Here is a 13,386-nt window from a genome sequence, read left to right on the forward strand (position 1 = left end):
CCCCAACCCCAACCCCAACCCCAACCCCAACCCCAACCCCAACCCCAACCCCAACCCCAACCCCAACCCCAACCCCAACCCCAGTTACTTATATTTACCATATTGATTGTATTCTGTGGGTGGCATGGTCGTCGCTTATTAATTATATTCAGGAGCCATGCTTTTGCAGCTCGAGCACGAGCACAAGGGCAAGGAGGACTCCCTCCCGCCCCCAAAACCATAACCAATCGGCAGCTCCAGAATCACCAAGAAGCCAGAACCCATCGAGTAACCGCACTCCATCTTCTTCACCCCTCCGCCGCCCACCCACCAAACCGCCTCCTTCAACTTCTACACTGACGGCCTCGAAGAACTCAGGCAGAGTCGCTGGCAGAGCTGCCGCCCCACGTGGTCGACTATATCAAGGAGCGGAAGGGGTTCAGCGAGGAGCGCGTCTACCAGGCGATCGTGCAGACCAGCGCGGACTTCGTGGGCATCCACATGCGGGACTTCAAGACGGGGATGAAGCTGGAGATGCAGGCCATGTTCGAGGACATCCACGACACGGTGGAGGCGGGCATCTGGGACGGCAGGTACGAGATCAACGAGAGCCGCAACGTACCGCTTCGACCACTTAGAAATACTTCTCTCTCGCCAAGAAGGAGAACGAACTCCTGAACTTCATCACTGGCGAGCTGGTCAAGCGCAACCTCGACTCCTTCCGGCAGGAACTAGACGACGACGAAATGGCCACCGAAACCATCGACGCGTCCCAGTACCACGCCAAGTCCGAAAACTACAAGACCAAAATCGCTGAGGATTTCGTCAGGAAGATGAGGGAGGAACAGCTGAGGCACCAATCCTAGATCAACCGCCAAATAGAAGAGAGGAAGATGCACGAATTCAAAGCCATGTAGGAACGCAGGGCGCGAGAGTAGGAGCGGAGCAGAGAGAAGAAGGAACTGGTGCGGCGCCGCATCGAGCGCCAGAATGAGATCATGGGGATTTAGAAGGAGAGGAGGCAGAAGATCCACAGCTAGTACCTGAAGATGGTGCAGTCCAACAGGAAGCCGCTCTACCAGGAGACCGAGGAGCGCTACAACAAGTCAGTGATGGAGGAGCAGAAGCGCAAGTTCAAGATGATGAAGGAGCTCAAGGAGCAGAAGCGGCCCATCAACTTCGACGAAATCCAGGAACACATGGCCAAGTACGAGGAACTCCTCGAAGAAAACGAGTCCTTCCGCCAGCAGAAGCGGGAACTCAAGGAAAGCGAGTACGAGATCATAGCCAGCAAACGGCCCTACCGCAGCAAGTTCTACAGCATGACTCTCAAGGAGGGCGCCAACAAGAACGAGGAGAAGTAGCTCAAGACCTCTCTGCTCAAGCGGCAGTAGGACTATGCCGACCACGTCAAGCGCAACTTCATGCCGAAGACAGACGAAAGCAAGCAGCAGGAGCTAGAGGAACTCATCAAGCGCATCGACAACCACAAGAAGCACTCCTACCACAGTCGAAAGTACATCGAGGAGGGCAAGAGGAATCTTTAAAAGTTGCATCTCCTCATCGCTGAACTCAGGGCCAAGAATAAGCTCAAGCAGAACATCAGCATCGAGGAACTGGCCAAGGACAAAGAGACCACCAAAAAGTACAAGAACTATCTCTAAGAGATAAAGCTGAGCAAAGCCAAGGAAACTGCAGAGGAGACCATCGACTTCTAGAGCAAGCTCACCAACAAGAGCCACGACCATATCAAGCTCATCTCTCTGCAAAAGTAGTAAAAAGCGAAGCAAAAGTAGCGGTACCTAGAGTCTTCGATCCAGGACATCGACATCCACTCGCACATGCGGGGGAAGTCGATGGTGGAGCAGGACTACCTGGCTTCTGCGAAGGCCAAGATGGCCATCCTCAAGAAGTACAGTCTGTAGGCGTCTGCTCTGCACGAGTCGTGATTTTTTATTAATATGAATGATATTCGGATATAGTCATCAATAATGGTAGGAGTTAAAAAGAAGTAGAGAGTTCTTGAGGAAGCGGTGGTTCTACAGGAAGTAGATGGCGTGCTCAGTCCCCACGCCCAGCATGTTCGGCGTCACCTTGTTCCCCGCCTCCTTCTCCTCCCGGTAGATCTAGATTGGCTCCACCTCCTTCGGCCGGGGCTTCAGGATGTAGCTTTCGATCTTCTTGTCCACCTTCTTCTCCAGGTCGGTAGTGCCCGCCTCCAGGTTGCTCCTCAGCTCATCCTCCTTCTTTATCTCCTTGGAGCGCAGCGTGGTGTAAATCTACAGCTTGTGCTTGTACTGCAGCATGAAGACCTTGGAGTTGGGCGACAGATAGAAGGGCGTTTGCACGCTGATCCGGTCAGAGCTGGGGTGGAAGTAGGTGGCTTCGTTGCACTGCCTGGAGTTCCTCTTGCTCCTGAGAGCGGCCACGTCCAGGATCTTCTCAACGGCCTTCCTCATGAAGATATCCACCTTGAAGGTGAGGAACTCTGAGATCTCCTTCAGCTTGCCCTTCTCAATGTGAAGGTCCTTGCGGGTTTCCAGATACTTTTACATCAGCTTGAACTTGAGCGTGTCCTTCGACGTCTCGATTGCTCTTGGGTCGTTCCTCTGGTCGCGTCCCTCCACCTTGCGCGCTTTTTCAGGGGCCGTCCTTCGCTCGGGCTCTGGCCTGTAGACAGGCGGAGGAGGAGGGAGCGCCTTTGGCTTCTGCTCTTCGCTTTCGTTCTCTTCTGACTATGAATACTTATCGTTTTTCTGCTCCTCTATCTTCTTCCTTTCGACTCGCCTGGCCTCCATCCTTTTCATCTTTTCCTTTGATTTGTTGCACCAGTCACTGGCGATTTCCTTGGGCCAGCTGTCGTACTGCTTTTTGAGCTTGAGGAGGTGGACGGTGTACTTGGCGATGACGCCCTCGATGGTGAGGGTTTCCTTGGTGAGGTTGATGGCGGGCTGCAGCCGAGCAGGTACTCGTTGACGTCGAACCCGTAAGTCTCGCCGACCATCCTGTACTTCTCAGTGCGAACGAGCTCGTTGAAGGCCTCCCTGTAGGCGGTGAGCCCGTCCGAGAGCAGGATGTACATCTTGCCCTGCATCGGGTTGAGTCCGGCGATCTACCGGCGGTCGCGCGTACGCTCCAGGCGCCGCATGACTCCAGAAACCTTTTCCTTCTCCTTCTCGTCCTCCTCCCGGTTGAGGATGTTCTCGAGACACTTGAGCATGGCCTTGATCTCCAAGTCCTGGCCCTGATTCATTTTGTATAATCTACAATATAACCAACCACCTGCCTCCCCAACAGAGCACTTCCCTTCAACAACAGGGCGCAATTTTATAAACTTGTCTCCATTTCCCCACCGCCTAGCAGAGAACGGACAAAGACGTGCTATAATCAATGGGAGCTTTCACGATCATCGGTCATAGCTTTTTGAAGAACTTGTCACAGAGGTCGTCGGTCATGCTGCTTTCCTCCTCGGGGATGATTACCCAGTCGTTTTCTTCGGTGGGCGTGTAGTGCCTGGGGCCGAGTGGAAGCCCACGCAGGGCCTGATTTCGGCTTCCTTCAGGTTTTCGCAGATGGTTTATAGGATTTCGTCGAGGTACTGGCGGTCGTTGTTGTTGACCATGGGCTCCACGTCGAAGTGGATCTTGTTGGAGTCCTTCCCGTAGAAGTTGTAGTAGTAGTCTGAGCGGGGGATCTCGTTGTCGATCTCCTGCCCCAGCATCAGTCCCGTCTCGTAGGTCCAGCAGCGCGCCACGTTCTCGATGGTGTAGCCGCCTCCTCCCAGCAGCACCATGGGCGTGCCGAAGCTCTTCATGAAGGTGAGCAGCTCGCCGTGGCCCTTGATGGAGAGGTTGAGGTGGCCCAGCTTGTCCCTGGAGAGCGAGTCTGCGCCGCACTGGATGACCATGACGTCGGGCACGTAGAAGGAGCAGATCCTGCTCATGATCTTCTTGAAGAGCTCCAGGAAGGAGGCGTCGTCCATGCCCTTCTTGAGGGGGATGTTGGCAGTGTAGAACTTGCCGACGCCCTCGCCCACCTCGTCGAGCGCGCCCGTCCCCGGGAAGAAGTCCTCCTCGAACTCGTGGAAGCTGACGGTGAAGACGCGGTTGGTGTGGAAGAAGGCCTCCTCGACGCCGTCGCCGTGGTGCACGTCGATGTCGAGGTAGAGCACGCGCGGGTAGGCCTTCAGCAGCTACAGGATGCACAGCACGATGTCGTTGATGTAGCAGAACCCACTCGCCTCCGACTTCTTCCCGTGGTGGTAGCCCCCAGACCAGTTTATCACGATGTCGCCCTCTCCCGCGATGATGAGGTCGGCTGCGTCGATGCTGCCTCCGGCTGCGAGGCGGCAGAAATCGTAGAGTCCCTCGAAGCCGGGGCAATCCACGGTCTGGTTGATCTTGAAGATGGGATTGAGTTTGGTGTCCTCCCTCATCTTGATCCTCTCGGTCTCGGAGGTGGAATACTGTTCGACGATCTGTTCTGCCTTGGGCGAGACCCAGGACTCGAGGTACTTGATGTAGAGGGGGTGGTGGAAGGCGCAGAGTTCCTCTGAGGTGGCTTCCTTGCTGTGGAACATGCGTAGCTGGGTGGAGAGGCCGTAGTTGTTGATGAGGCTGTGGACCATCTTCATGCGTTTGGTCTTCATGGGGTGCTCCTTGCTGAACTCGTACTTGGTGATGTCCTCGTTGTAAAGGTAGCAGACTTTACGCATCGATAATATTACAAACTCGCCCTCCACTCACACTCATAAATACCGCACAGTTTGTGAGAGTGAGTACAATTCCATCCATAGTCCAAACATAGAAGGGATAACTGCTGTGTTGTGTGTTCGCAATCCATTAGAATTATAATAATAAGTAAGCAGCCATTATGATGAAAGCCCACACCGTTCTTTTGTTGCTCCTTCCGCTAGCCTTCGCAGCCAGATAATGCGCCGATACCAGTTGCTTCGTCAAGAAGCTCTTCGACTTCAGCTATCCCAAGTAGGACGTCTACAGCATCACCCTAAGTACGGATCCTCCGAGACAGGCGGCAACCAGACGCAGATGAACAACTTCATCAAGGCCTACGGGGACTTCAACAGCGACCTCAGGGCGGACTACGTCTCAGTCGACAACAGCTCCAACACCGTCGTCTTCATCTACAGCACTTCCTCCAACCTCTACGAACTCACCTACACCCTCCCTCCCTTCCAGGCCTGCAATCCCATCAACTACTTCCTCTGTAAAACTCCCCTTACCTAGTCGACATCAATTCCGACGGGAATTTGGATATAACTGTGTGGGGAAGCAACCCAACTGGCAACTGCATGTACCCGCTCATCCAAAATGAATCGGGCATCTTCAACGTTGGAGTGGCCGACACTTTCAACCTCACTGTCGCCACCACCCAGCCGTCGCTATTCGAGTACAATTTGCCAGCAGGCGGCGGCACGGTGAAGACCAATTGCCTGCTCATCTACAACAACGACGCTGGAGTCACCTCCAGGTTCATCCTCTACTTCCAGAGTGGAGCTTAGTAAGCAATCTTTTATAAAGCCAATCGGTGCCTTGGTCGCAGTGGTTCACCACTGCAGGATACTCAAACGTGGCCTTTTCCGACCAGCACTGGAACACCTTCATCGACCTCACCAACGACTGCTTCCCCGACTTCGTCATCACCAACAGCCAGCAGCAGATCTAGTTTTGGATCTACAACAGCTCCTCCTCCACCTTCTTCCTCTGTACTCCTCCATTAAAACAGCCCTGCCCAGACTGTCACCGCCTGCTCTCCCTCAACATCATCGACATCAGTACAGCCTTAGGTTAGCTTAGACTACGACGGTGCTTTGGACCTGATATCGGCGAATCCACCAAGCTCAACATCTACTTGGGCACGCGGACTCTCAACATGGACAGCTCCTTCTGCGTTTACGGCAGCTACAGCTTCAGCTTTTAATCCACTCCAGAGTGTTCGACATTACTGCCAATTTCCCCAACTACGCCATCGTGGAGCAGAACCTGCAGTTCGCCGACCTCAACGTCGACGGCTATCCCGACCTGATCATGCTGGTCAGCATCAACTCCGCCCCCAACTCCCTCCTCGTCTTCGAGAACAAGTTCTAAGGCGGGAGCTACTTCTAGCTTTACGACGCCTACAATAGCAACCTGAATGGCAAGATCGGCGCAGCTGAGGTGGTCACAGCCAGCTTCTTCGACATCCTCGACAATGGGTACTGCTGAAATCACGAAGAATCGTCGACATCTTGGTCAATGTAAACTCGCCCACCGGTGTGGTTTCGCTTGCCTTCTACAATAACTATCTCTACCAGAACAGCTTCTACATTAAGGCCTACGGAACCAACGGGAAAAGCACCAACAGGGGCGCGCAAGTTCCTGGCGTTTCTTTCTACTGGCTCAACAGCGTAGGCAACGCCCAAAAGGTGTCAATCACCACCCAGATTACGCAAACGTCGTACAACTCCTTCCCCATGCCCTACGCGCTGACCGGCCTGGGCCGCGCCAACAACTACGTGGAGATGTTCACCGTTGGAAGGCTGGGAGAGCAGGCGTCCTGGTCGCCCATCATCCCCAACAGCCAGCTCGCCATCTTCGCAGGCAACTAGCCATCCTCGACGTATAAAATGCTTGAGTTAGGTGGGGGATAAAGATATTCATAATGCCGGCCGACTCGCTGGTCTACGTCATCATCGTCTGCATCGTGATCCTGACCATCCTCGGCCTCATCCTGGTCGGCATCAAGATCCACCGCAAGAGGAACGAGGAGGCAGTGGGACTTCTCAACGCCATCTGACCTTGATTTACGATATGGTCTGATTGCTATTCCATTTTACCCTTGGAGTATATACATATTGCGCTGGAATGGTGGTCCAATTAAATGTGAATTTAACTGATTCTTTTTAAAATTAATTCAAATGGAGGAAGAGCAGGAAAACATCCATCCGAACACGGGTTCTCCGGGGCTGGCCGACGTCATCAGGGAGAACATAAACTTCCAGCTGGACCAGTCCATCAAGCGCACCCTCCTCAAGGAGTCCCTCCTCAAGATCAGCCTCGATAAGGATTTCTCCCACCTCTTCGAGCACCACCTCGCCCAGAAGCAGGACGCCCTCGCCAACGCCGACAACGCCCCGCCCACCAAACAGTCCTTCATGCAGGTCTCCGAGGAGATCCGCGACATCTGCAACTGGCTGGAGGAGAGCGAGGAGTTCTGCGGACTAGCCTACCTGCCGTTCAACTCCACGCCCAGACTAGTCCAGATCCTGCACCAGAAAATCGAGGGGACCGCGATCATCGTAACCGAGTACCCCACTTTCTGGATCAGCAAGATGGAGGACTTGGGACGGCTGTCGAAGCTGAAGTGGGGCTTCCTGAGCGCCAACCAGGAGGCGGAGGACAAGGTGCGCGTTTTGGAGCTGTACGAGCTGAAGAAGCTGAAGCTGCTGTTCATCACGCCCTCGCTCTTCAAGTGCGAGGAGTACCACGAGTTCGAGTGCGACCTGCTGCTGATGGGCGACATGCACCTCTACCACAACCACAGCGCCTTCATCGCCAGGATCATCGCCAAGACCAACCCCAACCGCGTCCTGGGGCTGTACCACACGCTGATGTCGGACCACTACAAGGAGCACCTCACGCTCAACCACATGCACGAGGTCAACAAGCCCAGGAGCAGCAGCTTCAACTTCATCGTCCTCAGGACCTCCCTCGAGGACAAGTTCCGCAACATGATGACCTACATCGGCAAGAACGAGTTCAAGAAGATCCTCATCCTGGTCAACAAGCGCCAGGAGGCCTACTCGCTCAACAAGAAGCTACTGATGGAGTCGAAGACCTCGATCAACCTGTTCGACTACCTGAGCAGCTCGGAAATGAACAGCTTCATCGCCGAGGACATGCTCTCCAAACTGGAGAGGGACAAGGAGGAGGAGAAGATCTTCGAGCTGATCAAGCGCATCAACGGCTGCGAAATCACCATCGCCAAGAACACCGATTTCCTGAGGTTCTGCAACTTCGACATCGCGGTCTACTTCTCCTTCACCGACGTCGTCAAGTTCATCGAGTCCTCCTTCACCACGAGGGAGAAACTGCTGCTGTTCGAGGAAAACGACTACCACAGCTACCGCAACCTGATCACTGCGGACCTGGTGACGCTGGACAACCTGCAGAAGATCGTCATGCGCATGGTGGAGAAGACCATCAGGAAGGAGGAGCAGAGCAGGAAGCGCTACTACTCGGACTACATCGACGACAAACTGCTGGACTGCTACACCATCAGCAAGCAGTACGCCGAGAAGGACGAGGAGAAGGTCATCCGCATCAACACCTTCTGCAGGAAGCACGAAATCTCCAACAAACTCTTCTCCAGGATCATCGACTCCCTCGAGAGGAACGCAGTCCTCGCCATCAACTACCGCACCATCTACGAAATAGAAATAGACATGGACTCCGTCTCCAGACTCAAAAAGCAACTGCCCATGATCGAGGAGATAAGGAGGAAGGTGAACCTGCTCAACGTCTCCACCACGCTCCAGAAGACCATCAGGAACATCCTGGAGGAGCTCAAGAGAGAGGGCATCAAGTATAAGATCACCGAAGAGGCTCTGCAGATCAAGATACTCAAGAACTACGAGGACATCGACTGGATGACAGTCAACGAGACGGTGAACAGGCCAGTGGTGGCAGAGGCTCTCAACTTGGACAAATCCTTCGAGACCTTCAAGGACTGCGCCTACAGCAGCATCGAGCTGACCAGGCGAGAGAAGGCTCTCCAGAAGAAGGAAGTGATGCTGAACTTCTTCTCGGAGGGCGGCAAGGACAGCAGCGCCACCCTCATGGACAGCTACCACAAGAGCAACCTCCTCACCTCGGAAATCGAAGAGTGGATCCGCCACAGCGAGGAAATCAGCATCAACGAGCACGACCTGGTCCTGCTGCTGCAGGGCGTCGAGAAGGGCAGGGTCAGCAGGCACAAGGACGACCCCATCTACGGACGCTACCGCAGACTCAAGTACGAGGAGCTGATGTAGGCCATCACCAAGATCTACTCCAGCAAGAAGCTCAAACTCTAGTGATAATTCATCAACCTGCATATACTTCCAGCGGTTTCATGTATCTAGGCAAAGATATGGATGTATGTGATGTTATAGATGTCAATGATCGATCATTCGTAGATCCAGTTGTGGGAGTGGTGGGTCCACTCGGCCAGTTCCTTTCCGAACCAGAGGCTGATTTCCTTCTCGGCGTTGACGACGGAGTCGGATCCGTGGCAGATGTTCCTGCCGGTGATGATGCAGAAATCACCTCTGATGGTTCCGGGGTTGGATTGGAGGGGGTTGGTGGCGCCGAGGAGGAGTCTGCCAGTGGCAACCACGCCTTTTCCCTCCCAGACCATACCGACGACGGGGCCGGAAAGCATGTAGGTGATAAGAGCCTGGAAGAAAGGTCTGTCGTTGAGGTCCTTGTAGTGCTCCTCAAGCAGTTCCCTGGTTGGGGTGATGAGCTTGAGAGCTCTGAGGTAGTATCCCTTCTGCTCAAACCTGGCGATGATGGCGCCGACAAGTCCTCTCTGGACACCGTCGGGCTTGACCATGATGTAGGTTCTCTCGTTGTTGGACATTGTTGAATGATATTATAAATCTTATCAACTGCCCAAATTAATACCAAAACAGTTGAAAATAAAATTAAATCCCAAAACCCACCCAACACACCCCGCCATTAGGATAACAACCAATAAAATAAATCCAACCTCTTCTCTAATGCCAAAAAAGCAACTATTTGGAAGGTGGCTGCTGGTATTCTCCGCACTGTTGTGCCGGTTGGGAATGATGATGAATATGTAATCACTTTTTGGACTGGAAGGTGGAGTATCCCTTCATGATGTTTTCGAGGTGCTTGTCGACGAAGCTGTAGAGTCTGGAGAGGTAGTCCTCGTAGTAGATGACCTTGGCCTCGGGGTCCTTGTTGGTGGCGAACTCCACGAAGTCCTGTGTCTACTTCTGGCCGAACTAGATGCCCGAAGTCTCCAGGTGCCTCTTCATCTCCTCGATCTCGATGTAGCCCTTGTTCTCGGGGTCCAGCAGCCGGAAGGCAGCCAGCACCGTCTCAGGCTCGTCCGGCTCGAACTCCTGCTCCTTCAGAACTGAGTTTTTCTATTACTACCTCTGAGCATGTAGGGCTCGAACTTGGAGTATTTGATGGATTCGAGCGGCTCGTCTTCCTCGATCTAAATGATGAGAGAGGGACTTCGGGGAGGATGGCGTCTCTGACCTGGGCCTCGGAGGGGAACTGTCCGAGGTAGCGCATGACGTAGGGGACTTCCTTCTTTTCGATGAAGTTCTTCTTCTTGTCGTAGAAGAGCGAGAAGCCCTCGCTGATCTTGGTCTTGAGGTATTCCTCGCGCCTGGCCTTCTCAGTCATCGACAGGTTGTTATCCCACAGCATAGTTATACAAATTAAATATAGAAATAGAACTTCCCTTACACTTAACCCACACCAGCAACCATCCGCTCGACGGAACAGAGGGACAGAGTAATAAATAATCAGAGAGACAGGCCTTCGCCTCATGACATGAGCTCCATGATCTTCGCGTTTCCCATGAGCTTGCTCGAAAACTCAGGCCCGAACCGCCGCTGGCAGACCGTGATCAGCTCCTTTATGCGGTTGCCGCAGTTCAAGGTTAGCTAGGAGTTCTTCTCGGAGCAGATCTTGGTGAGGGACTTAATGATGATGCCCTGACTGTTGCTGCTCACCGTGGTCTCAGTGTTCTGGCTGCTGCTGTTGCGGTCCAAGGGAATCTAGCGGATGGATCGTCCCTATGTCTACCTCTGCTACGAATCCTTCAGCAGCATGATGAGCTGGCTGAGTATTTCTGGCTTTGACTTTGCAGTCCCCACCAGCAGCTTAAGGTACTCACGCACCAGCTTGTTTACGTCGTACTTTGCGTAAATCTTCCCCAGCATCTTGTTGGCGATCGCGATCAGTTCTCCACGCCTGGTCTCGAACACAGCCACTGTGCGTTCCAAGAGAGCAGGCAGGCAATCCTCGACTGCCGCCGGGAACACGTCGAGCGATTTCTGGAGGAGGGTGAGGGAGTTGATGAGCAGGCCTGGGTTCTTGTCGTCGATGTGGTCGATGGCGACGGCGAAGTACTTCTTGATGTTCTGGTTGGCCTCGAACTCCTGCGGGTACTCGAAGGCGAGGTGGAAGATGTCGTTGAGCAGCTTGATGCGGTCCTTCCAGTTCTTCTTGAGCGTGTAGGCCTTGTCCAAGTCCTAGAACTTGTTGTAGTGGGAGGCGAAGTATTTGCTCGTCATTATCTTCCCCAGAATTATCTTCTAGAACTAGTGGTTTTCTATCTCGATCCACAGGTTGTTCTCGCCCTTCTGGTTGAGGTTCTTCAGAAGCTTGTCGATGCGCTACAGCTCCTCCTTGGGCAGCTCCACCACATCGTTCTTCCAGTCCTTGTAGCTCTCCAGGATAACCTTGACCAGCCTCTTGCACTCGGCTCGCAAGTTGAACTGCGGCTCTTCGCTCAGCTCGGTCAGGACGCTCCAGATCCACTAGAACTCCTTCCTGTAGATCTTTTCCGAGCGGATCATGCCCTCCACGAAGAGCAGGAAGGTGAGCTTGATGTCGTTGGAACGAGAGTCCTTGACCGAGTTGAGGGCGGCCATGATCTTGGGCAGGCACAGCACTTCGACCGAGGTGGATATGCACTTCCGGATTTCGTCCTGCATGAACTCGGAGGTGGTGATGGACTTCTTGATGACGGTGAGGACGATGCTCTCCGTGCAGCCGAACAGCCTGCGCGTGAACTTCCGCATCATCTCGTTGAGGCACATGAGGGCCAGCTTGGTGACCCCCGAGCGCAGGTTGCCGATGCACTGCAGCAGCTCTCCGACCAGGAAGGCCAGCGACTCGTCGGTCAGCAGCTAGGAGTGGAACTCAACGATCGACCGTATCTTGTTGATGGAGTCGAACTGGATGCTCCAGTTGCCGTCCTTTATGTCCACGAGGGCTCGCTCCAGCTACCTCTGCGGGTTGTCGAGCGGGCGCAGGCCTTCGCGCTCGATGTAGGTGATGTTGCGCTCCCCCATCGACCGCTTCACTGGCGATTCGTTGGCCTCGTACTTGGACGTGCTCGAGTTCTTCGCCTTTTTGAGCTCGGGCAACCGCTAAAGCGACGTCTTCTCGTCCTTGCTCCTCCTGTCCTTCTTCGCCTTGAAGTTTATCTCGATCTGAGAGTTGCGAACGCGACGCTACCGACTGTACTGGATGAGCTGGCGAGGCTTGTACTTCTCCTCGCTGACGTTTTCGAACTTCTCCTTCTCCTCGCTCTTCTCCAGCCTCGACAGCTTCTCAGGCTCAGCAGTGACCAGCCTCTGCTTCCTTTACTTTCTGTGCGCGATGGGAGAGAGCGGTTCAAGAGTCTGCGGGTCTGCCTCGTCGGAGAGTGAGCCGATGGAGTTGTTGGTCTTGCCCATTTTCCTGACGATTTTGCTGTAGGGGTCTGCTGAGAAGATCTGGAGCAGTTCCTCCTTGTTCTTGTCGTCCTTGCCCTGGCGTTCGATGATGAGGAGGATGCAGTCGATGAGTTTGCGCTTGAGGGTGCTGTTGGGGTCGTTCATCTCGCAGTCGAAGACCTCGAAGGTGCGTTCGGTGGGGTAGTAGAACTCGGGGGAGGTCTTGTAGGCGTGGGCGAGCAGGTCGATGAGGATCTCCTTGACTTTGGAGTTCTTGGTGAGGGCGAAGCGCTCCACGAAGTTGCGCACCCACACCTCGGTGTGGTTCTTGATGTACTGGCGGACCAGCTTGTCCAGGTTCTTGCGCACGATGAAGCGCTTGTTGCCGATGCCGTTGACGATGCAGGGCACCAGCACCACGTAGTATTCCTTCTTCTTGCCGTCCTCAGAGTTGAAAATCACCTCCACGATCTTCTTGGAGATGCTGAAGAGCTTGATGCTCTCGTCGACCAGGCACTTCTCCAGGAAGGGCGCGAACGACTCGATTTCGTTGAACTCCCAGCTCTGGTTCTTCTCCAGCTTCTTGAGGAACTCCTCGGCGAAGGAGACCTCGTTGAAGATCTTGAGCTGCACCTCGGGGATGCGCTCCATCTTGTCCAGCTGCATGTCCGCGGGGGACTCCTTCAGCGTCTTGAGCTCTGCGGTTTCCTGGATGCTGATGAACTTGGGACTGGGCGTGTTGTTGTCGTGCTCGTTCTCGTTGTTCTCGACCACGTTGTCGAGCTCTGACTTGCTGCTCTTGAAGAGGATGTCCAGGATGAAGGCCAGCTCCTCGTTCTCGTAGCGCAGCTGCAGCAGCTCGGACTCGGCCTGGCTGCTCAGCTGCTGGATCGAGGCCTCCACGCCGGGCACGCGCATGACGAAGATGAGACTGATGAGGG

The 13,386-nt window shown here is 54.2% G+C and overlaps 3 protein-coding genes across 3 annotated transcripts; all 3 read right to left on the reverse strand.

The window, feature by feature from the left end:
- Positions 1-3,091: 3,091 nt before the first annotated feature.
- LOC116245612 (histone deacetylase clr6-like) lies at positions 3,092-4,693 on the reverse strand. The gene is given in 2 exon segments (XM_031617070.1): positions 3,092-3,335; positions 3,579-4,693. Coding segments are annotated over 2 exon segments (1,359 nt in total).
- A 4,451-nt stretch (positions 4,694-9,144) lies between these two features.
- Positions 9,145-9,600, reverse strand: LOC116245615 (nucleoside diphosphate kinase 1-like). Its single transcript, XM_031617072.1, has one exon. The coding sequence runs from the start codon at positions 9,598-9,600 to the stop codon at positions 9,145-9,147; it is 456 nt and encodes a 151-aa protein (XP_031472932.1).
- A 388-nt stretch (positions 9,601-9,988) lies between these two features.
- On the reverse strand, positions 9,989-10,400 carry LOC116245613 (uncharacterized). Its single transcript, XM_031617071.1, has 2 exons — positions 10,251-10,400; positions 9,989-10,114 (listed from the first exon to the last, which is right to left on the reverse strand). The coding sequence occupies exons 1-2, from the start codon at positions 10,398-10,400 to the stop codon at positions 9,989-9,991; spliced, it is 276 nt and encodes a 91-aa protein (XP_031472931.1).
- Positions 10,401-13,386: the final 2,986 nt, after the last annotated feature.

The sequence above is a fragment of the Nymphaea colorata genome, unplaced genomic scaffold (assembly GCF_008831285.2).
Source record: "Nymphaea colorata isolate Beijing-Zhang1983 unplaced genomic scaffold, ASM883128v2 scaffold0772, whole genome shotgun sequence".
Lineage (NCBI taxonomy): Eukaryota > Viridiplantae > Streptophyta > Magnoliopsida > Nymphaeales > Nymphaeaceae > Nymphaea > Nymphaea colorata.

Bases quoted from the DNA above. Each gene is read 5' to 3' on its own strand.
- LOC116245615 (XM_031617072.1), bottom strand. From the start codon at position 9,600: ATGTCCAACAACGAGAGAACCTACATCATGGTCAAGCCCGACGGTGTC.
- LOC116245613 (XM_031617071.1), bottom strand. From the start codon at position 10,400: ATGACTGAGAAGGCCAGGCGCGAGGAATACCTCAAGACCAAGATCAGC. The intron at 10,115-10,250 runs GTCAGAGACGCC...TCAGTTCTGAAG, and splicing joins AGTTCCCCTCCGAGGCCCAG to GAGCAGGAGTTCGAGCCGGA.